At 49.3% G+C, this 21,890-nt stretch overlaps 7 protein-coding genes across 7 annotated transcripts; 2 read left to right on the top strand and 5 right to left on the bottom strand.

Moving 5' to 3' along the window:
* Window positions 1-48: 48 nt before the first annotated feature.
* On the bottom strand, window positions 49-3,064 carry BDV27DRAFT_125380 (COPI-interacting protein CEX1). Its single transcript, XM_032066309.1, has 9 exons — window positions 2,769-3,064; window positions 2,550-2,687; window positions 2,354-2,464; window positions 2,151-2,297; window positions 1,721-2,094; window positions 1,358-1,652; window positions 1,096-1,299; window positions 873-1,045; window positions 49-820 (listed from the first exon to the last, which is right to left on the bottom strand). The coding sequence occupies exons 1-9, from the start codon at window positions 2,889-2,891 to the stop codon at window positions 55-57; spliced, it is 2,331 nt and encodes a 776-aa protein (XP_031929474.1). The 5' UTR covers window positions 2,892-3,064; the 3' UTR covers window positions 49-54.
* A 1,383-nt stretch (window positions 3,065-4,447) lies between these two features.
* Window positions 4,448-9,265, bottom strand: BDV27DRAFT_125376 (putative PAB1 binding protein (Pbp1)). The gene is made up of 6 exons (XM_032066308.1): window positions 8,618-9,265; window positions 8,088-8,274; window positions 7,761-8,034; window positions 5,345-7,696; window positions 4,814-5,292; window positions 4,448-4,748 (listed from the first exon to the last, which is right to left on the bottom strand). The coding sequence occupies exons 1-5, from the start codon at window positions 8,779-8,781 to the stop codon at window positions 5,084-5,086; spliced, it is 3,186 nt and encodes a 1,061-aa protein (XP_031929473.1). The 5' UTR covers window positions 8,782-9,265; the 3' UTR covers window positions 4,448-4,748; window positions 4,814-5,083.
* Window positions 9,266-10,535: 1,270 nt separating this feature from the next.
* BDV27DRAFT_92697 (uncharacterized protein) lies at window positions 10,536-10,916 on the bottom strand. The gene is made up of 2 exons (XM_032077969.1): window positions 10,700-10,916; window positions 10,536-10,621 (listed from the first exon to the last, which is right to left on the bottom strand). Exons 1-2 carry the CDS (start codon window positions 10,880-10,882, stop codon window positions 10,586-10,588), a joined length of 219 nt encoding a protein of 72 aa, XP_031929472.1. The 5' UTR covers window positions 10,883-10,916; the 3' UTR covers window positions 10,536-10,585.
* A 265-nt stretch (window positions 10,917-11,181) lies between these two features.
* On the top strand, window positions 11,182-14,933 carry BDV27DRAFT_92692 (formin-mediated actin nucleation enhancer). The gene is made up of 2 exons (XM_032077968.1): window positions 11,182-11,641; window positions 11,753-14,933. Exons 1-2 carry the CDS (start codon window positions 11,480-11,482, stop codon window positions 14,687-14,689), a joined length of 3,099 nt encoding a protein of 1,032 aa, XP_031929471.1. The 5' UTR covers window positions 11,182-11,479; the 3' UTR covers window positions 14,690-14,933.
* Window positions 14,934-15,715: 782 nt separating this feature from the next.
* BDV27DRAFT_156003 (uncharacterized protein) lies at window positions 15,716-16,285 on the bottom strand (the record flags this gene model as incomplete). Its single annotated transcript, XM_032072253.1, has 1 exon — window positions 15,716-16,285. The coding sequence occupies one exon, from the start codon at window positions 16,283-16,285 to the stop codon at window positions 15,716-15,718; it is 570 nt and encodes a 189-aa protein (XP_031929470.1).
* Window positions 16,286-18,925: 2,640 nt separating this feature from the next.
* Window positions 18,926-21,026, top strand: BDV27DRAFT_170961 (inorganic phosphate transporter). Its single transcript, XM_032075469.1, has 6 exons — window positions 18,926-19,147; window positions 19,218-19,645; window positions 19,696-20,386; window positions 20,438-20,521; window positions 20,574-20,728; window positions 20,786-21,026. Exons 1-6 carry the CDS (start codon window positions 18,972-18,974, stop codon window positions 20,986-20,988), a joined length of 1,737 nt encoding a protein of 578 aa, XP_031929469.1. The 5' UTR covers window positions 18,926-18,971; the 3' UTR covers window positions 20,989-21,026.
* A 218-nt stretch (window positions 21,027-21,244) lies between these two features.
* On the bottom strand, window positions 21,245-21,754 carry BDV27DRAFT_156001 (uncharacterized protein; the record flags this gene model as incomplete). The annotated part of the gene is made up of 1 exon (XM_032072252.1): window positions 21,245-21,754. One exon carries the CDS (start codon window positions 21,752-21,754, stop codon window positions 21,245-21,247), a length of 510 nt encoding a protein of 169 aa, XP_031929468.1.
* Between the last annotated feature and the right edge of the window lie 136 nt (window positions 21,755-21,890).

Raw genomic sequence — 21,890 nt, 5'->3', positions numbered from 1 at the left:
AAACTCCATACTTTGAGTTCTAGAGAAGAAAAAAAAAAAAAAAAGAAAATGAACTCAATCCCAAGCATCTCCCCAATCGTCCAGGTCCTCCTCTTTGGGCTTGGTTTCGATCTTTTTGACTGGAGCCACCGTCTTAGGCTTAGTCGTGCTATTACGACTGGCACTTCGAGCCGAGGCTCCCGCGGAAGTAGTCTTGCTCAAGCCCTTAGGTAGAGTTTTCTTTGCCTTGGATTGTGCCGCAAGCCAACCGGCGAAGTCCGGCTCGCCTCCATCATCGTAGGGCACAGGGGCAGGCTTGGACGCCGGTGCAGACATGGTGGAGGAAACCGTAGTTGCGGCAGGGCTGAATGGATCATCTGTCTTTTCCCCGTCTTCATCGTCCATGGCACCCCACGCTTCGTACACGTCATCTGGTTCGTCGACTTCATTGGTGACCGGAACGACCTGCTCTGACATTGACCGGTGGCCTAGGGGCTGTGCTGCAGGACGTGGAGTCGCTTTTGGCAAATCAAGTTGCGCCGAGGGTGACGGTTTCGACGGACGTGGCACGGATGCGGACCGGGCTGGCTCGGCTTCGACCGGCTTAGCGCCATTTGCAGATGGCTCAATCACACCATTCGCCGCGGTAAGCTTGTTTGTAAATGAGGAGATCGCCCAGCCTGCCCAGGACTTGTCATTGGACGTTCCAATACGAGCATCGTCCTTGGGGGTGTCTGAACTGGTGGAAGGAGGCAGCACAGTTTCCGGCATAGTGCTGCTGAATTTACGTATCCGTTGAAGATAAACGTCGAGCGTCTTGTTCGCCTGATCCCGGATCATCCTATTTGCATGTTAGAAGCATAGAGAGAGCGGTGAAACAAAGAACTTCTTACTTTTCCTTGTCAAGGAGAGATGGGCATATGGCGGGAAGAACTTTGGTGGCGCAATCCTCCTCGGTAAAGAATTCCATCGTGGCAGCCAACGACAACAAGCCCGCATTCCGGGCATGTACAAACGGATCCCGCAGCGATCTTGTAAACGCAGCAACAAGAACCTTGGATCTGGACTATACTCGCGGTTAGCATTGGCTTGTTTCGGTGGCGTGGTGCAACCTACGCTTTGTCCTAAGTTTTTCGCGATCTTTCCTAAGCAAATAGTAGTGTTCGTACGAATCCCTGGCTGCTCGTCATTTGCAGTCCGAGCCAAGAATTTCAATAGGTCTCCATTAATAGTCCGATCACTCAATTTGTCAATGACCGCCAGTATGGCTTTGACGGTTTGTTCTCGAACAACGGGTGCAACGTCAGTGAACCCAGAAGTCTGGATGAAAGCAATTGTCAGTAACGGAAGACAACGAGGATCCAATAGTACGACGAACCATCTGCGGGAAGATCTTGTCGTTCACAATCTTTTGTGGAAGATTGTCGATCATTAATGGTAAATTGTCCAACAGACAAACCCGTAGTGCTCGATCAGGATTAGCAAACAGGCGCACAATGACAGGCGTCAGTCTTGAATTGAATTCCTCTGATGATAACTTGGACCCGATTTTGATAATGGCCCCTAGAACCTTGGGGCCGCCTCCACCGAATTCAACAGATTTCAGTAGCTCTGGGAGCACCTTCATTTTGAAGAATTCTTCGGGGAAGTCCTCAGTAAGTCCATCAAGCTCACTAAGACAATCAGTACTTGAAGCTTTACAATACACTTGTCGGCACAGGGAACATGAGGGAAAACCTACTTAATGAATGCTTCCCGCTCGGCATCATTCTTGAGGCCTAGACTCTCTATATCGTCCGTCAACCTGATCAACGGTGTCTGGAAGAAGCCGCCATGCTTCTTTCCTTGTTCCACAAAGTGTCCCGGACTCAGTCGCAGCTTGGGATTCGCCGTGCAGAGACGTTTGTAGCTTGCTTGCATAGTTGGTGGGATATTCGTTGTTTTGCCCACCTGATCTCCACCCATGAAACCACCATTGAAGACCTCATAGATTAGGATTCCAAGTCCATAGGCATCGACAGCAGTTAGTGGGTGGCGCTTAATGGTATCCCATCCGCCTTTGACAACCTCTGGAGGTGTATACCGAGCTGCATCTGGTACAAGACTGGCATATGTCTGTTGGTTGTTAGTCCACACCCCCTGTCGATCGACTCTGTTAAGGGGAGACTAACGTATATGACTGCATGTTCATCATTCATGGAACTTAACACATCGAAACCCCCTAGCTTCCACTCGCCACTTTCGCTAGCGAATACCGACGAGGCTCTCACAACTCCGTGAACAGACGAAGCATCTTCATTTATAAACTTAAGCGTGGACTGTAGATATGTCTAGTTAGCAATGTCCAAGCCCGGTCACACATTCAGCTACATACCGCTACCGTATGTAATCCCCATTTAGAGGTCTCCTCACTCAAACTCCTCCGCTTCACATGCCACGACAGGGGGACGACTCGCTCGGTGATGATATAAAGACTGGCTTCTGTCTATAGAGCGTAAGTCAGTTGCGCGATCACGGCTGCGCGACCTAATACATCACGCAGCATCTAAAGCCGCCAAACGATTAAGTACCTCGATAGTATCCAAAACTTTAATCACACCAGGATGTCGTAACGTTCGTGACTTCCGCACCGCGTTCTTCGCCAGGGGTAGACGAGACTTATTAGAAGCAATATCGAATGTGAAAACACTGCATGCCGAGCCGTCATCCTATGCATCCAACCCAGATGGCGCCTCATTAGCCCCGCGATCACATCCAATGAACCGACAAAAGTCTCCTAGCTTTCATACCCGTTTCGTAGCATTATGAAGCGTCCATATCGAATCAGAAATATCGACTCTGTCACCGAGAGAATAAGGGAAGGAGCTTCCTTTCGCGATTGCAGAAGCGACGGCGGATTTGAGGAAATCCATAGTTGTTCGTTTCTCGGCCGGGGAGGACTCTGACTTTTGACGACAATAACACGGCGGAAGTTGCGATTATGTCGGAAACTGCTCGATTGCTTCTGAATTGGCTTCACCGCCGACGAAGTCCTGATAAATGCCACTTGGCCCCAATCCAACAGCCTGCGCTGCTCACAAGGTGATTGTCGGTGGCATGGAATCTCGGAAACTAATAATAACTAAATGACGGCCTTAGGCTTGGCGTCGACCAACGGTACCCCACCCCCAATACGGTTTAGCGCCATCTCCAACTTTCGAATTTCATCCCAGCTGTTGCTCCATCTCCTTTTCTCCGATTCTATTTTACCATGCGCCTCAGATTACACCCGCTTAAATACCGCAGGAATGAATCGAAATAACAGAGTAACCATGCCATATACTAATATTCATCACTGACCAACCTACAGGAACTCTGGAAAAACTGATTCCACCGCACTACAAAACAAGTGAGTGAGCTCTCTACCTTCTCTCTATCCACAGCCTACCAAATCTCAAGTGATGATCCACTGGTAAAAGGTCAGACCGCGAAACCAAAAGACATGTCGAGCACCGGCCGAAGGGACTCCACATCCGCCGTCAAGATGTACCATTAGACGAAAACAAAATCCCTCTCAGGTCGTCAGCTAGCCGTACGTCATTCTCGGGAAGATCTTATCATTGCTCTCATCCTCTTTGTCTCCCATCGCTTGGAAGCAGACACATGCTTCGGTAAAAGGCAAATGGTCATAGTCGCAAGGCTCACGGCATTGCATACCCTGGAAAGACGTGTGTATAGCAAAGAGGATAATTCGCAAGCCGCAATTTGGGGTTTCTGGTCCGCTTTGTCTCTATGAGGAATTCAGAAACTAATGGCTGCGGCAAACAGGCGGGGGTGGGCGTTTGGGCTTTCGTGGGAGTAACTGCTGATGGGAGCGGAGGACAAGCGGTTGGGGATTGGATCGAGAATGAGGCATGGCTTTAGCTTCGATTTGGCGGTGCGGAACCTGTGATCGTATGATGGGCTCCTTGTTTCTGGGCTGGATGAGGCGAAAGTACCGCGGCTGCGACGCTGTCTCGGTTGGATGATGACCAAATATAAACTGAAAAGACCTGAAGAGATTTACCATCCGTGCCCGTGGTCACTACATTTGTTCCTGGGGGTCCGTTGCTAACCTGGATGCAACAGATTTTTTTGATTCGTTATTTGACGGCACCAACAACTCCACATATGGAAATACGGTTCTAGATGGAGTATGTCATCGCTTTCGTGGAGTATCATTTCCAACTATTCTTTAACATCACTGAGTATCATTCATCCATGCATAGCCTCTGCCTCTCGTGCCGTTTCAGCACTTTGCCTGCAACAAGTTAAACACAACAATAGAGCGTAGAGTGCCATGTTGGCACCCACTGGTGCTTAAGGTACAAGAAGCATACACAGTCACTGACTGGCACATTTCCCTGCACATCTTGAGCTTCCTGCACAAACCCTCGCCACGAGCAATGTAAGATAAGAAGAACAAGTAGAAAATGGAAACGAAAAAAAAAAAAAAAAGCAAGATAACTAAGACAAGCAAAAAGATTTCCCAAACATGGTTGGCATATACCGATTCCAGCGATGTTTCGCACGGGCATGGGGTGTCACATTGGCCGAGCTCATCTCGTGGATGTTCCGGAGATTATCCCCAGATGCGTATAGTATAGGTGGTGGCGAGGTAGACATTGTCGCAAGTCCATGAAGACCTGCAAACGTCGACAGGTAGATCGTCTCATTTTTCAGCATATACATCCTCAAGCCTATCATATACCTTACCCGCTGAAAGTAGCTGATACACGACACGTAATGGCCTTGGCCTATCAGCATGAGATTTACACAATCTAACGTATACCGAAGAGATACCGAGAATACTCACCAGTACAAATGACAGTACCTGCTCACCAGAGATATTGCACGCTCTGGATGCAAAAATGGTAGAGTGAGAGCAGAAATCCAAGATAGAGATCTTTCAGAAACATATTGAGGGCTTGGGTATTGCGAGATAGTGAAATTGTCAACGTCGAACGGATGCTATGCGCACGCTCAAGCGTAGCTGGTATGCCTATCCACGAGGTGCAATGGCTATATCCTTAGGTTGTTCAGCTAAGGAGGCAATAGCGTCTCGCCCACTATCCATGGTGCAGATTCATTTCACCTCATCTGCGGCGTCTGCTGGCTGAGGACCCGGCGCTGCAGCCGGCGGTGCTTGAGCAGGTACCTGGGGTGGCATTTGAGGCATCTGGTTATAGCCGCTACTTGGGGTACGATGCTGGTGAGGCGGATAGTGATGCACCTGATGCGGGCTAGACTGGAAGGGCGGCTGCTGTTGTGGATAGTTACCCCGAACGGGAGGCACTAAGAACGGTCAGTAATCGGAAAGTGGGTCGCTTCATTGGTTGTAACATACTGTGACCTGGCTGCTGAGCTGCATAGACGGGCTGTCCATGCTGCCCTGGTGACATGAACATGACAGGCTGTGGGGGCTGGCCCTGTTGAGAGTTTTGGTGCATCATCATCGGGGCACCGCGGCTGGGGCTTGGAAAACCGCTGTGCGGCTGAGGCGGCGCATGCTGCGGGTAGGCGTGACCCGGGTTCGGAGAATACATCTGCATCTGAGTCGTGTAAGGGGCCATGCCCTGAGGGACACCCATGTAAGGGCCGCTGGAAGGTTGCTGGACCATCATCGGGGCGCCCATGTTGGCCTGCGGGTTCATAAACTGAGGGGCACCTGGGTAGGGTCTCATATGACCAGGTTGGGGGCCGCCTTGGTTGACGTAGAATTGTGGCATGGGCTGTCCAAATGCTAGCTGTGCATGCGGGGCCATAGGAGAAGGATATCCATGTTGAAGTCTAGGAGACGGGAAGACCTGAGAAGTTGAGGCTGACATTTGCATCCGATGAGGGTCGTCAAAGTGGGGTGGACCGGATGCGTGGTGCTGGGGATGCAGATGAGGCCCATGTGGGGGTCCAGATACAGGAGGCATACCTGGTGTTGTCTGGGGGAATTGGAAGGGCATGTGGGGTTGATGAGGAGCCTGGGGATTAGATGCTGAGCGGTTCTGGGGAGAGATGGCCGGAACAGCAACAGGAGGCTTGAACATATGCTGATACGTCTTGTCTTGATTGCCAGTACCCGCATCCCAGGTGGGGAGTGTTTTATATGCGGGTGGAATTCCTCCGTTGAAAGTATAATCTTTCTCGGTCTGCTCCGCGCTCTCCTTCTTCATTCTTTTAATGGGGTTGAATTGGTCCTTGAGAGATGGGCGCTCGGTAACGGGCCGCGGCTTCTTAGCACCGAAGAATGCAGACGGGCTAGTGGCACGAGAAACAGAACGACCTCCAACAAAGGGTGACGAGCTGGACGACGCACCTGGGGTGAAAGTGCTTGCAGCTGGATTGGGCTTGAACTCTAGGGCTCTCACATTGAACTTTGTGGATGCAGAAGATGTTGGCGTTTGCGCTTTGCTTGGGCTGGTTACGCCGGACTGGTCACCAGCGGGTCCAGTTGGGGGTAAGCGAGCGTCTTGGATGGGCAAAGGCGCCGGAACAGCCCCCATCGCAGCACCTTTCCGCTGCTGAAGGTTGTCGGCCAGGCGATGTCCAAGCATCCCCGTGGTTTGACGAGCCGCGTTCATTGCCTGGTGCTGGGGTCGCGCACCAGGGCCTGCTTGCGGACCGGTAGGAGGATACACTTGGCGACCACGAGGGTGGGCCGAGCGATCGGATGGTGTCGCTGATGGTGCTGTTCCGCTGTCATGGCGAGCCGAAACAGGGGCACGCGGCGTTTGTTTTTGCTCAGAAAGCGTCGGAGAGGTCTTGGTTGATGTTTTCTCCTCAGCTTGCTGCTGGGCCCTCTGGATAATTTCTTCCTGCTTATGGGGGTCCTTGGCGAGGATAGGTACCAGATCCTTGGGGACTGGCGTAGCCAGCTTAAAGTTCTTCGAGAATCTCATCAGCTCATTGAGTTTAATCGTGCGATCATAGGACGCCTGGTTACGGCGGCGTTCCTGCATTTTCTGTTTCTCGCTGTTGGCGAACTGACGGAAGTGATCTAGCACTTCCGCTTCCACGTTGGCCGTAGCATTCTCCGTACCAGTCCGTTTCGGTACAGCGCTGGTAGCTGATGGAGGCTTCGCCGGGGCAGACTTGTCCGCGTCAGGAGCGGCGCTGGCAGCTGTATTCGAAGGTGCTGGTTGCGATGCAGTACTATCTTTAGGTGGTGGTGGTGCCGTAGAAGGCGTTGTATCCTTGGGTGCCTGTTTCACAGTGCTAGTGGAGGAACTTGGGGTTGCAGCAGCTTGAGCGGCAGCTTGTCGACGAGCTGGCGGCGTGTACTTATTTGGCTGTCCAGACACAAGGGGTGGGAAGTTTCTCTCGTCACGTCGGACACCACTGTATTTGTCTTCCTCGTCACCACCATCTCCTGCCACTGTTAACCCTCGTTCTTCCCTCATATGCGCATTGTCAACGTCGGTGTTCTCGATTTCACGTGCAATACGAGCGGCTTCTGCTTCCTTCTGCTTGTAAGTCGGGTCGGAGCGGTCGATCCGCGTAGTGTAGATATTCTCGTCATAGCTACTAGTGGCTCCAAACAACCGTGCATTGGCCTCGAACTGATCCCAGCTGGCGGAAGTGTTCGTAGTTTCTAGGGACAAATCCACCTCAGTCTCTGCCGATGGCTCCCAGCGCTTCAAGGTTCGCTCGCGCATCGCCAGGTTACCAGAAATGTCGACATCGGTTCGGAAGCCAGTAGAGGCACCTAAAGAGCGTTAGCGGCGAAGAAACATTATGAGGTGCAGAAAGTTAATATGGACAAGCTTTACCATTCGCTCCTTTCGCTGTAACATCGGATGTGGAGACGTTGGGGACGGATATTTCCACCACATCCTTCACATCAAACGACATACTGTGATCTGGTGCAGATCCTAGAAATGGACTTGTAGCATCGCTTACGCCATTCGCCCGGTTTTGCTCTTGCTTCGTTGGGCGCTGTACCATCTTCAGGACAAAGGATGATTCGCTAGGCTCAAGGGAGGATGAAGAGAATATTCCGGTGTACTTCTCGCCGTTTTTCGTAGTAATGGTAGCAGTCAATCCCTAAGAAGTATAAGTGCACCGTCCTGTATGGGGTCCAGAGTAGACAATCTTACAATAAAGCTGGTAACCAAGAAAACAAGACGGTCATGGGCATGATTATCAGGTGTGTTCGACTCTTTCGATGTTGGCTTAGGGGCAACATTCTGTTTCTGAGCCGTATTTCCGTTCTGTTGCGAATACGATGACCTCTGAGTGATCGGGTTCGTGCCTTGGGTCCAGGCCTTCTGGGAATTGCTGCGCCTGTATGGGATGGAGAAGAATCGTTAGTGAATGCATTGCAAGGAGAGAGCTGCAGAACCGGGTCACTAAATCCAAATGCTTTGGTCCCCGTGCCGTGACCGACAAGCATGGCCATCGGCAACACAAAATTAAACAGACAAGACAAAAAGAATAGAACGTTGAAGCGAGCCACTCGTCAAGTAGTAAGTGTGCGAGTTGGAAAAATACCAGGGTGGGTAGGAAGACGCTCGACGGCGCCCTCGCAAGGTGATAAGCGGTGAAAAAGAGCAACAGAAACCAAAAGCCAGATGGGTTGGATTGAACACGAAGTAATTGGGCGATGCAAATAGACAGCACAACATACCTCTGACCTCCATCAAGCGGACTGCCTGCCTGACGGCGACCTCCATCCGCCTTGGAGTTAGCGCTGGACCTTAATGAGGGCCTAGAACCCGAGTTCTGTGACGACGCATTGACGGCATTGCCGGATGCATTATTGGCAGCCGGCAGGGAGTTGACAGAAGCCATTTGGCACGGTGGTCAAAGTCGAATGAAGCTCACGCCGTAGAACTTCGCACGACGTAAAGCCGTAGAGAGATAGACGGGAAGTAGGCACGAAGCCACAGCACACACAAACACACACCGCCTGCGTGACCAGAGAACGACCTTGTCGGGGGAAAGAAAGAAGCGGGGGGAAATGTCTGAGGAGATGGATAGAAGATTGTAAGAAAAGAAATGGGGTCACGGGACCACAATAAGACAGGGAGAAAAGAGGTAAATAAAGAAGCTTGGAAGAAAGTTGTGAAATGAGGGGGAGAAGGAGAAAATGAGATGGGGTGGAATCTCGAACCACAGACTGGTGATTGAGAATAAAAAAAAAAAAGATAAATAAATAAAAGAACAATAGAAACAAAGCACGTCGGCCAGAGTCGAAAAGGAACAGAGGCGACGGCGATGGAGGGGAGGGAGGACAAGAGGAGGAGGAGAAGTCGTCACGGTTTAGTGTCCGTGGAGGTGTCCAGACGTTTAGTAGGAACCGTAAAGTGTTAAGGTAGGAGATGAGGTGAGGTTTCTTAGGCGGAGGGAAAAGAGTCGCTTCCCATGGTTCCATTGGGCGGTTTGGCAGCCAAAGTGGGGACCTCCTCGATTTGATGGGAAATGTTAAGGTAATTAACGTTATTTTATCAATACACACCCTGTATGTCTAGGTATATTCCCATTCCTCTTGAGATTTCATAATTACAATGAGAATAACGCACAGGATACTGTTTAGGTATTTTTAATTTGAATTTTTTTTTTTCCCTTGTTATTGAGAATATGTCTCCATTCTCGTGTCCCTCTTCGGTATTCATTATCATTGTCTGAATTCTTTTCTCCTTGACTTCATCAAATTAGGAATGAGACCGGCCGACTGACTGAATGGACCTCTGGAATTGCTACTGTGTACTGCAATGTCAGTATGGTGTGTGTTCCACTTTCGCCTACTCAAACGCACTTCAACAATAGTGTCTGCCCAATCTGAATGGAGTACTCCTGCCTGGTGGTCTGTCAGAATCCACTTCTTCCGGCCCACTCTGATAACACCATGAATTAGTCCTCCATGGTACTGTCTCCAACAAACCCTTGTACTTCCCCGGGAGCTCTGTACATAATTTATTCCCTTTTCCTTTCCCTTTTTCTTACCCCATCGGCTCATTTAGTAAGAGTTCACAAATTCAGTTCATTCGCTATGCTGAATTGGTGGTATGTTGTCTAAGCGTAGGTTTGAGTACGTTGTTACCTGACACATACAGGTCTGAGCATTCCAGGATGTTCGTAGCCAGAGCTGTAACACACCTAGGCATAACCTCCGATGCTCGATGACCGAAAATAAAGGCTCCAAATCTTTATTTACATAACTGGGGGCTGCTTCCGGCAGACAAGGCTGATTACATTGCACGATACCTTATGGTGGAGTAACTACACCACTTATAGTAGTACGTACTATGTACAAAAGGTTTGAAGGATTTCTATAATTATTGCATGGCCTTGCGTATGCTTACGCTTTAGAAGTCTGTCTGGTGCTACTACTACACAATAGTTATATTCAGTGTCAGACTGCACCTGACCTCTCCTTCTGCTGAATTGGTTACTTGGCCATTGTTTTGCAGTAACTTACGAGTAAAGATATGACTAACCTTAACCTTACACAATCCGACAGCCTCATAGCGATCTCGTTGTGATCTATAAGGTTGCCGCTGTCCATTGATTGGGTTTATCTCCACTTATCAGCGCTACGAATCAATCCCAGTTTTATTGACTAAAACGTTGACAATATATTAACACATAGAGTTTAATATTCATCTGGCAGGATCAAGACTGGTTCAGCCTTAACTAGTATCATTTCCCACAGTGAATATCTCCATAAGAAAAACAAATTCCCCAGTGCATAGAGGAATATACCTACTTTACTACATTCCCTCCTCGATGGGTTGTCTCGGATCTTCACAAAAATAGCAATCGGCCAGAGCGGGTCCACTTCTTGGCACCAGTTTTCCAGAGTGGGACAACGATAGGGTTCAACCAGGAAGAACAGCAGGTATAGCGACACATAAAATATTAAAGGGAAGATAGAATATTGCCTGTCCATGCTGACATCGAGTTCTCAGTCAGAATGGTAATCCAGTCACTATCTGTCAGTGAATGTCCTACCGAGGCACGGAGTACAATCTTTTATACCTCGAGGTGCGAAGGAGATAGCTGAAAAAGGGAAAGCGGGAGGCTGGTAGTGGAACAGCTGACAAGGGGTGCCTTAGGCATGGGCCCAAAATGACTTGGACCAACTGCAGCCCAAGGAGACTAAACCAGAAGACAGCCGATCAATCAATTCATTAATCGTCGAACCCCCAATCAACACCAAAAAGAGGCTGGGATACGTGTGTGTGGGTGTGTTTCTCAGCGAGGGGCCTTTTTCCTCCTCTTACATTCACTTTTGCCCAATTTTTCTTCTTCTTTTGTCTCTCCCCACTTGGGTTTTGGTTCTGTTTCGTCTCTCTCCCTTACACCACACACTCTCTCACTTTCCGAGACAAGTCTGTCAGCTTGGCCCCTTCCCTACTACGATCGGTTCCTTACTCCCTGCATCTGCTGTGTCCCTCTCCCGTTTACCCGCCATCCAATTTAGTCTCATAAAAAGGAAAACCTTCCGACTTTTCACATAAACGCACGCGCGCCTACACGTTCACATATGCAGTCTGCCTCTAGCGTTTCGTCTCGCTCCCAGCGCAGTCCGTCAGCCCAGCATTTTTCCTCGGGCTCCGGAAGCAGTATTGAATCCGCCATGACTTCACAGTCCTCCGCGCCACGCAGTTCGTCCAGCTCTGGGCGATCACAATCAAGAAGTTCAGTGGTAAGTTGTGCATTCAATAGTTCACGCCGCAAACCTTCACCCTGGCTGGCTGTCACCCACGTTTGTACCCACAATTATCCCGGCTAATACATGTTTATTTGTTCGCCACAGCCTGACAAGCAGATCTCACAAATTGAAAAAAGCGTCACGCATCTCTTGGTAGCCACGAAGCAACTGTTAGAAACACTGACCCAATGGTCCCGGAAACAAGCCTCGGAGAACGAGGTATCCGATGTCTACGTGCGGCTGGGTTATGAGTTCAACCTTGCCTGTCGCGCATTCAATGCCATCGGGGTCGACACCTCGGACTTGGGCCCGGTGCCAGACCTTCTCCGGACAATTCTTGAAGACACCCTTAGCCAGGATGCTTCCCCGCAGAGCCTCGACCGCTATCTCCCGCGCATCCGTGACATCATCATCAACCTTCTTCACGGGCTCAAGAAGAAGCAGGCCCGCTTACGTTCGCGGCAACAGCGAGAGGAAAGTCGGTCATTACCTGGCCGGCATGCAAGCGCTGGGAGTGTGACGAGTGGACAGGCGGCTATGAACCAGGCGTACGAGGAAACAGTTTCGACCGTGTCATCACCGAAACGATCAGGTCGTCGTTATGGAAGTAATGGCTCTTTGGAAGACCCGTCTAGTACGTCACGGACCTCACCAGTGCCGGGTGACACGCGAGGGGGAAGCTTCTCAGAACGAGAAGCATCACGACGAGAGACACAGAATATTCTATCTCAGTCCTCCCAACCTGAAAGCGATTCTACTCCCAAGGCACCTGCGTCATCCGTTAATCCGTCAGACTATCCCACCCCTCCACCACCGCCTCCAAAGCAAGATGACGCCATTGGTGCGCTGCAGAGAAGTGGTGAGCTTGAGAGACGCGCCTCACGACGATTCTCCGCGTATCAGATACAAAAGCACCTGGGGGCGTCTTCCAGCGGTGTCCCTGTTCTACCGACTCAGCACTCTCCTTTGCCAAATCGTGGTCGCGATGTTCGTGAATCGCTGAATGCTGTTCGTCTACGAGGTTCTTACGCTCACGGCCGACAGCGATCACAAACAAACCGATCGCAGGAAACCACTACTACCACCAAAACTGCACCGGTGCAGGTACCTCCGAATGTTCCGAGCATTGAAGAAGAACGTACTAAGTCACGGGGTGAGGCTTCGGCGTCTGTCTCTGCAAGAGATTCTCCTACCCCTCAAGACAAAGTCCAAAAACGACCAGACACAGAGACGATTGATCTACCTCGCCCTCAGGAGGAGCCCTCCCTTGCTGAGGCATTTCAGCCAGCCAAGGAGAGCATACCCGACGCTGTTACCTCTCCAAGAACACCTAAATCGGAACGTCGGCAGCCACAGTCCGTTTCCACCCCTCCCCAGAGCACTCAATTTACTGCCGAACAGCCATCTCCCGGGAAGGAGCTCACCCTGTTCCTACAGTATAAAAGCAAGATCAAGAAATATGTTCTGCCAGAAGGCTTCACTGGTCTGACAATTGGAAGGCTCCAGCTGGCTTTCATCGAGAAATTCGCCTGGAACACTCACAATAACGGGGCTGACTTGCCGGAGATCTATATCCAGGATCCCGTCTCGGGCGTCCGCCACGAGCTGGAGGATTTGAACGATGTGAAGGATCGATCAGTACTTGTCTTAAATGTCGATATTCTTGATGAGGTAAAGAAGCATTTTGACGATGAGTTCGGTGGTGTCCGCCGGTTGATTGAAGGCGTCAAGGATGCTTTGAATGGCCAAGAGAGTGTGATGCAGCGTGTGTCCGACCGCCAGCTTGAAGCGGCCAAGGAAATGGCTCGTCTAGCTGCGGCACCTCCGGTATCTGTTTCTAGTGCAAAATCGGGGGGACCTTCTAAAGGTTCAATTGCAGGCAGCGACAGCCAAGTTGCAGAACTCCAGAGCCTCAGGCGTGATATTGCCGTGCTGCGACAAACTTACTCCAATTTTCAGTCGGATATCGCAAGTTCGATGAACGCGATCCGCACCAAGGCCAGCGGTGTGAAATCTGCTGCCACGGAAGTATCTTTGCCTTCTTTCGAAGGTGATGCAGGACGTGCACGCGTCAATTCGGGAAAGAAGGAGCTTGGTGAAGAATCGGAACGCCTTGTCGCACGTGTTGATGACCTTCAGGATCTGGTGGAGGACCTGCGCAAAGATGTGGTGACTCGTGGAGTGCGGCCGCTGCCGCGCCAATTGGAAAGTGTCGGCAAGGATATCAGTGCTGTTACGAAGGAAATTAAAAAGATGCAGGAATTCCTCAAGCGGGAGAAACCCATCTGGACCAAGATTTGGGAGAAAGAGCTACAACTTGTATGCGAGGAACGTGACCAACTCACTATGCAAGAAGACCTTGCAGCCGACCTGCAGGATGATGTGGAAAAGGCTGCCCAGACATTCGCTCTTGTTGAACAGGCTACCAAAGAACAAGCAATGCAGAACAACCCCAGTAACGGGGTCACTCTACGAACCACATCTCGTAATGTGGTCATCGACCCTGCAGTGGATCCGATGAAGGCGAAAGACAGCGTCCTAGGCGAAGTTCGTGCGCTGCAACCGAATCACGAATCACGCCTTGAGGCGATTGAAAGAGCAGAGAAAGCGCGACAGAAAGAATTAGAGAATCGCCGGATTGGCCTCTTCCAGAAGGAACTAGGAGCATTTGTGGAAGAGGGTAAGCTGAAAAAGAGTGGTGGTGTGGAAGAGACCGAAAGGCTTCGTCGGGCCAAAGATGATCGCATCCGCAAGGAGGTGTGGGAGAGACAACAAGCTCGAGCAGCAGAGATGGAGAAAGCAGAGGCGGAAGCAGCAGCTGCACAAGCCGAACAAGCTTCTCAGGCAGACTCTAACCCAACAGATGATGCGGAAGCAAAGGTTGAGGATGGCGCATCAGATACTGGAGAAGAAAAGGAAGCCTCTTCCCCTAAGGGAAAGGAACCCATCTCTGAAGAAGTCGAGGAAACTGAGAATAAAAAGGAGGAGAGCGAGCCGGCAAAGAATGATGAAGATAAACTGACTGAGCCTGAGACTTCGTGAATCGAAGTACAGCTCGCGACTTCATGCGGGCACATTATCATTCTTTCCCTTTTATTGTTCATTTTACTACTGCATTCGTTGTTTGTCCCTCGCTATGTCAATTTCCTTTGAACCGTGGATCCTTTTGTGAATGGACCCCTTTCCTTCGTTTTCTTTTCCTTTTTCCTTTTTTCCTTTTTCATCTTTCTCTGTTATCCGGCATGGACCCGCGTCGCAAAGCATGTACTTTTTTGCTCGTGCGTGCGCTGGGTGTCCAGAAGTCACTACTATGCGTGGTGTACTATAGCCATTTACTTTATTCGAATTGCCGAGGATACCCTGCCACTATTGTGGCCTGTTTATGACCATTGTGATGATACATTGGGGGCGTCGAAGCATATATCATATCCCTTGTCTTTTATAACTGTGCCTGCGTTGACTTCGATGCGACCCATGTTTAGTTGATATATTTCAATGCGAGACTTGATTAGTAGGACCATTGTATTTATTATGAATGATACGGATCCCTGGTGGCTAGTATACAAATTATATACAGACGCCTTGTGGAACTACATCCTAGACCTATTGTGAAACCGATTTCTACGTGCCTAGATTAACATTATTTGTTCAAGACCAACCATTACAGGTGGTATATTATGAAATATGGCATGGCAATAGGGAAAGGATGTACCAGGAGTACTGCGGGTGATATAGCTTTCTGTAGGTTCTTTATATTCTACCTATTCTACATAGATTCGAAACTACTCTGTCGCGAGAATAGGTCATTAGAACATTCAAAGTGAACTTGATTGATAGTAGGCGATGTCTTCCAAGTTACATTTTCTCTCAGGAATTAAGCAGAAAGAGACAAAGATCCATTCATCCTCTTCATTGAATAAGCCACCCCCTATTACATCTGATAAAGATCCACAAACCATCATTCAACAGCCCATACAATAACCAAGCCCCGACAGAAACAGCCAAAGGGCACATCATTAGAAAAAGCCAAGAAAACAAAAGTACCAGTCCAAAGGATTCCAAAACTCACTACCACAATACAGCCACATCCGTACTGAACCTATCCAGGGCTTCCACCCTCTCCTGGACGATCTTTACCCCCTCCTCATCATGCCGATTATCCTCCATCAATTCTTTTACCGAAGCAACCGCCGACTCGAAGGGAGCAGCATCTCTCATCCTCTCCAGCAGATCCCGCAAAGCCCGAATCTCCTGCTCTAGCGACTCCACAAACTCCACATGAGCTTCAGCCGCGCACTCGGCGTGATCAAGCAGCATCAGCGCCTGGGAGACCCACGGCGCTGTGGTTTCCTCTTGCTTGGGGAGGGTGAACTTGGACGAGACGTCCTTTTTGATCGTCAAGTACAGCTGGAGGAGGTCTGCGTACTTGGTTTGCTCTGTGGGTTGAGTCTTGGGCGCTGGGGTGATGGTGCCCGAGTCTGGCTCCGTGCTTGGCTGTCTTTCAGAGCTTGGTGATGGTAACTGGATCCTTGATGGTGGGGTCCAGTTCTGAGGTGTTGATGGGAAGGTTGGGTATTCGGACTGCGCTGCTGGCGGGTAGCCAGGGTAGGGTCGGTAGTAGTCGTGTGTGGAATTCATCTTGGATAGAGGCAATATGGGACTGAGGAAGAATAGTATGAAGGAAGATATGGTGTACTGTGTTGTTGTGGTGACTCAGATGGAGATGTCGAGGTAGGTCGTTGGGTAGAGGTGGGTTCAGTCGAGAGTGGGAATAATAAAGTAAAAAGGCAACGATGAGTATATGACGAGATTTGAACCTAGTCATGCTTGATGATGGCTTAATTTTCGGTATTACTTTCAAAATGATGACATGTCTACGTGCTATATAGCATGAGTCCACAACGTAGTAGAGAGAGGGCCTTGGCAGGCAACAACTTGATCAACGGTATACCTTATTAGCATCTACATCTATACAGAACGTTGTTGAATGACATGGGACCATGATCATATCATTTATAGATACAAAAGGATAAGATCTTCACCAGGTAGAGTTAGGGTTTGCATGTTGACATCGGCAGAGACCCCACTGTGGGTCAACGTCGATACTGCATGAAGATCGTCACTCCATGCCTTCTGGCTAGTGTACGAAGTCGTATACTGTGAAGGTCAGTGATACTACTACAGTTACTGTTATACTATAAGTCTATTTTGTTTTGCCAAGTGCACGCGTGCTTTGTTTTGAGGGAACCAAGAAGAGTTTGACCTGGTCCCTGTTTGACCTAGTATAAGTATGCCACTCTGTAAGAGCCCCGAAAAATATATATATATATATATATATATATATATATATATAAATGTCATGATTCATCACAAACTATACAAAGCTAGAAGATGTATCTAACACAACAGTCTTCAAAGTGAGAGTGATGAAGCCATAATCTGTGAGAACTAAAAAGAGAAAAGGAAACAAATATATCTTTACGTAGATCACAGACTATAGGTGTGTCCGAGGGTATGATTACGCATTTTATTCCCATTTGTCTTCCCTAAAAGCCAAGATATGTACAAACAGAGCATGAGGATGGAGCTTAGGCCTACTGTTTGTCTAGACGACGGCCCAACAGAGTTAGGGAGTACATTTTTGTCAATTGAGATAGACGGTGAAGTCTTGGTAATCTAATTATAAGCCGCAACGCAAGAAAGGGATGAACTGTTAACACTGAGTCTGAGCATATATAGCCCATGTATGGCCCCGCAAGCAAGAGAGCGATGCTATACAGTCAATTGTCAATCTAGCTGACAGTAACACTAAGGACAGCCATGCCCCAGTCCTCCTCTGCACGTGCTCCCAATGCGGCACCACAACATCCACCGTCAAATCCATCACAGAAATATATTGAACTCCGCCCAAAAGATGGTTAGTCCACATGCTTACCCGGGATTTTCCAGGGTAATCATCTTGGCGTGACTAATAGAGAACCTCTTCGTCTCTAGGAGGCCTCTTGATCAAAATCCCCAAGAGCCACTCGGATTTCAAGCGACGAAAGCATGCCATCTCTCAGAAAAACCAGCGGGATCGGTTAAAGATTGCCTTCGATCAGATGGCCCATTTACTTAGTGCAAGTGGCGTGGACAGTGGGCGAAAAAGAAAACTATGCACTAAGGTAAGACACCATCGGAAACGAGCTGGACGATGATTTCTCGCAACATTGTTTTGAAATATAGTTGGCTGACATGAGGTAATGACCTACGCTGTCACCTTAGGTGGAGCTCATCGAGACTGCAGTGGAGTATATCCAGCACTTACAGACCGAGTTAAGTGAGCATCGAAATGGTAAATCAAGCGAGGGGTGAATTAGAGGATTGTTCATAGTTTAGGAATTGTCGATGATGGTAGTGACGCACTGACTGGTTCCTCGGGGATTTCTCTGCTTCTAGCAATGGTACTATGCTTATTCCAGCCCAGTTTCTCTTGGATCTGCCTTTATCCTCGTATCTCAGTTGGTTCTAATGTCAGGCAGCTGCAGCTGCATCTTGCATGTGGTGATTCTATGAGCAGGAGACAAATCGCCAAGAAAGGAAACAACTTGGAGGCACAAAGCATGCTCGACTGCTGCAAGAAGACTGGCCCAAAGCGAGTCTTGGAATACCTAATGATGGTCCTGTGGCTGCTACGCTAAAAGGAATACCAGGGCAAAACTAGGGCCTGGATAGGGTACGGCCACCACCCCCTCACGATCCTTTTCCTGGAACAAGGAGTAAGAAGTTGCAGCAGTGATCAAGGGTATCTCCAGCGCAACATCAAGTCAAGTTCATGTCGCATCGCCGTCGTATACCATGGCGGGTGCCAAGAATCTGGAATCAGACTATTAGTCCTATTCATGAGCTCGATCCGAGCCCACGTTCCTTTCTATAGAGCTTTAATTGGCCATATAAGCTTTCGAAGCAAGAGGTGCCAAGGCGATTCACGAGCGGACTGCTTGGCAATTGAACGGATACGCTGCCAAGAACGTCGGGAGCATTCGAACCCATCAGTTGACTTTCAGTGTCCGAAATTAATAGGAAATTATCCCTAGCCTTGGATCTGGTTCTCTCACGTTGGGGCCAATGTGCGAATGAATGGACTGACCTCGCCTAATGCTACAAAGGAGGGTGGGCAGATTCTGTCCAAAGGAATGGAGACCTCGGGCAATCGTGTTAGGTTTTGGTATATATAAGCGCCATGCACGCCCCTCTCCTTATTGAGAGGAAAGGACTACGGCGCTGGAATATCTGTAGCTTGACTCAAGTCTAGTTTCTTAGTGGCTTCAAGCCTTTGGCCAAGATGGCCCTTCACCAGTTTGACTACATCTTTGCTCTCGGTACCATCTTTGCCTTCCTAGATGCTTGGAATATTGGCGCCAATGATGTCGCCAACTCTTGGGCAACCTCTGTCTCGTCGCGATCTTTGAAATATTGGCAGGCCATGATCCTTGCCTCCATAATGGAGTTCTGCGGGAGGTACGGATCACTCTACTATCCTTCCTAGCCAGCAATTTTGAGGACTCTATATGCTAACACCGAGGTCTAGTATTGGTGTGGGCGCCCGTGTTGCAGACACTATCCGGACGAAGGTTGTCGACGTCGATCTCTTTAAGGAAGATCCTTCTATGCTTATGCTGGGGATGTTATGTGCCGTTATGGGCTCCTCTATCTACCTTACTATAGCAACGAAATTTGGAATGCCTGTTTCAACCACACACTCCATCATGGGTGGCGTTATCGGAATGGGTATTGCGTCGGTTGGAGCGAACGGCATTTCGTGGTGGGGAGGTAACATCAACTCTGGAGTTGTTCAGGTGTTCCTGGCATGGGTCATTGCCCCATTCATGTCGGGCGCCTTTGGTGCCATCGTCTTCCTGATTACCAAGTATGGAGTGATGCTGCGGAGCAACTCAGTCCGAAATGCTTTTATTGCCATTCCCATCTACTTCGGCATTACTTCTGCTCTCCTCACCAGTGAGTCGCGAACCCCGAGCCGCAAGAATATTCGCTTATCTGTATAATAGTGCTCATTGTGTGGAAGGGTGGGTCGAGTAGGATTACCCTCACTGACCCAGAGACTGTTGGTGTGATTATTGGGGTTGGCGCTGCCGTCGCCTTGATCGTGGCCATCTTCTTCCTTCCCTGGCTGTACCGAAGGTTGCTGAAGGAGGACTGGCAACTTCAATGGTATCATGTCTTCCTTGGCCCTCTCGTTCTACGTCGTGGAGAAATTCCCCCTCTGCCAGAAGGGTACTCGGTGGTGCAAGATTTCTACAGTGGCCATAAAACTATGGAGCAGCTCCAGGCGGAGCGAGCTGCGACTCAAGAAAACCGACCTTCAGACCTAGAGAACGAAGGCGAGCTAATCAAAGAGAGCCAGAATACTTCATCCGAGGCCTTGAAGTCAGACGCACCAAGCAATGCACCTTCAGTGGCGCCAAAGCCAGCATTTTCAATAATTGGCCCTCGACCGGAAGGAAAGGGGTTCTTTCACCCAGCCATGCTATTCTGGCAGTTCAAGCGCTTCTTCTTTCGTGGGATCGAGCAAGATGTTATCGGCTTGCAGAACAAGAAGAATATCCTTACCGGCGACATCGAAATGACCCATGCCCACGCGAAGCATTACGATAACAGGACCGAGTACATGTACTCCTTCCTGCAGGTGCTGACAGCATCTACTGCGTCTTTCACTCATGGTGCCAATGATGTGGCCAAGTATGTCTCCGAGCCTTGGATGATGACTATAAACAGTGCTAACTAGCATAGTGCCGTTGGACCATATGCCACAATCTACGATATTTGGCAATCTGGAAAGCTCAACAAAAAGAGTCCTGTTCCTTATTGGATTTTGTAAGTTCCGCACACCATGTTGCCGTGATCAACTCAAAACTTATCTCTCAAGGGCCTTTGGAGGTGCTGCTATCGCAATAGGTATCTGGACCTACGGTTACAATATCATGCGGAATCTCGGTAATAGGATCACGCTTCACTCCCCTTCTCGTGGTTTCTCTATGGAACTCGGCTCCGCCATTACTGTCATCACAGCAACCAGACTCAGTAAGTCCACCATATTCCCTGAGGGGAAGGCATCCTTCAACCACTAACAATCCGCAGAGCTTCCAGTCTCCACAACCCAATGTATCTCAGGTGCAACCGTCGGTGTTGGTCTCTGCAGTGGTACCTGGCGTACCATCAACTGGCGAATGATTTTGTGGATCTACTTCGGCTGGGTCATTACTCTGCCTGTGGCTGGTATTATCTCCGGGTGTCTTATGGGCATTATAATTAATGCCCCTAGGTGGGGAATGGGTGTCTAAGTATCACCTCCACCCATAAGTTATAACTTAGGTGGGTGGGCCATGGAGATTGAAATTCTTGCCACTGTTCAGTGTTCACGCACCTGGAGCACTTGAACAATATAGCCCACCAATTATATACTGTTTATTACAAAATATAATGATAATCTTTATGTATAATTAAAACAACATGCAACGCTAAAATCCATGCATAATAAGGGATGAGAGCCTAGCCTCCACTCAGTAAAAGAAGCGGGCTATTTGACGTATATCAACTTTACGCTGTTACGCCTGGGGGTCCACCGATTCTTAGTTTCTCTGGCTTATGCCTAATCGCCCAAGACAACTGACAGACGATGACGATTAAGGGAATAAGAATCAACAAAGCCAGTGACACACTGGAAAAGAACACTGTTGCCAATAAAAACCCCCAGAATATGACTTGCATTTTTTCTAGTTCCCCCGTGCTAGCTCCTCCGAGGCTCAGGAGGCTGTCACTGGGAACCGCGAGCATGACTTGCATCGAGGACAGCATAAGGTATATACCCGCGAACATGAAAACCAATGGCACTACGGCGCGTCGCATGTAGGGTATTGTGGACCAGTGAGGCTCGTGGTAGAACCAGCCATTTGCACCACTTCTGGGGCTGAGGATACGCAGGACCCAGTTCAGTCGTGTGAGGCGGAGCTGGCCGTACCAATACCTCTTTGCTACATCTTCATCATCGATGCCGCGAAACACTGCAATGAACCTCGACCATTGGGACCATCCAATGTCCTCCGGCATGAGATGATGTTCTTTGGCGAGTGACAGGTCGGACCGATGTTGGATGAGGAAGGAGTATGATCGTAGAAACCCTAATGCTACCGCTCGGTATGAGTCTGATACACATGCGGGATGCTTCACTTGTTGCAAGTCCGGG

The sequence above is a fragment of the Aspergillus caelatus genome (genome assembly GCF_009193585.1).
Source record: "Aspergillus caelatus strain CBS 763.97 unplaced genomic scaffold BDV27scaffold_52, whole genome shotgun sequence".
Lineage (NCBI taxonomy): Eukaryota > Fungi > Ascomycota > Eurotiomycetes > Eurotiales > Aspergillaceae > Aspergillus > Aspergillus caelatus.
This window is presented reverse-complemented; position numbering and strand designations above follow the sequence as displayed.

What these genes read in the sequence shown, in the direction of transcription:
- BDV27DRAFT_125380 (XM_032066309.1), bottom strand. Translation starts at nt 2,891, where the DNA reads ATGGATTTCCTCAAATCCGCCGTCGCTTCTGCAATCGCGAAAGGAAGC. An exon ending in ACAAGATCTTCCCGCAGATG is followed by an intron (nt 1,300 to 1,357) that starts GTTCGTCGTACT and finishes GCTTTCATCCAG; the next exon opens with ACTTCTGGGTTCACTGACGT. An exon ending in TCTCTCCTTGACAAGGAAAA is followed by an intron (nt 821 to 872) that starts GTAAGAAGTTCT and finishes ACATGCAAATAG; the next exon opens with GATGATCCGGGATCAGGCGA.
- BDV27DRAFT_125376 (XM_032066308.1), bottom strand. Translation starts at nt 8,781, where the DNA reads ATGGCTTCTGTCAACTCCCTGCCGGCTGCCAATAATGCATCCGGCAAT. An exon ending in TACAGCGAAAGGAGCGAATG is followed by an intron (nt 7,697 to 7,760) that starts GTAAAGCTTGTC and finishes AACGCTCTTTAG; the next exon opens with GTGCCTCTACTGGCTTCCGA. An exon ending in AGCTCAGCAGCCAGGTCACA is followed by an intron (nt 5,293 to 5,344) that starts GTATGTTACAAC and finishes GACCGTTCTTAG; the next exon opens with TGCCTCCCGTTCGGGGTAAC.
- BDV27DRAFT_92697 (XM_032077969.1), bottom strand. Translation starts at nt 10,882, where the DNA reads ATGGACAGGCAATATTCTATCTTCCCTTTAATATTTTATGTGTCGCTA. An exon ending in CGAGGAGGGAATGTAGTAAA is followed by an intron (nt 10,622 to 10,699) that starts GTAGGTATATTC and finishes ATACTAGTTAAG; the next exon opens with GCTGAACCAGTCTTGATCCT.
- BDV27DRAFT_92692 (XM_032077968.1), top strand. Translation starts at nt 11,480, where the DNA reads ATGCAGTCTGCCTCTAGCGTTTCGTCTCGCTCCCAGCGCAGTCCGTCA. An exon ending in CACAATCAAGAAGTTCAGTG is followed by an intron (nt 11,642 to 11,752) that starts GTAAGTTGTGCA and finishes TGTTCGCCACAG; the next exon opens with CCTGACAAGCAGATCTCACA.
- BDV27DRAFT_170961 (XM_032075469.1), top strand. Translation starts at nt 18,972, where the DNA reads ATGGCCCTTCACCAGTTTGACTACATCTTTGCTCTCGGTACCATCTTT. An exon ending in TACTTCTGCTCTCCTCACCA is followed by an intron (nt 19,646 to 19,695) that starts GTGAGTCGCGAA and finishes TCTGTATAATAG; the next exon opens with TGCTCATTGTGTGGAAGGGT. An exon ending in CCTGTTCCTTATTGGATTTT is followed by an intron (nt 20,522 to 20,573) that starts GTAAGTTCCGCA and finishes TTATCTCTCAAG; the next exon opens with GGCCTTTGGAGGTGCTGCTA.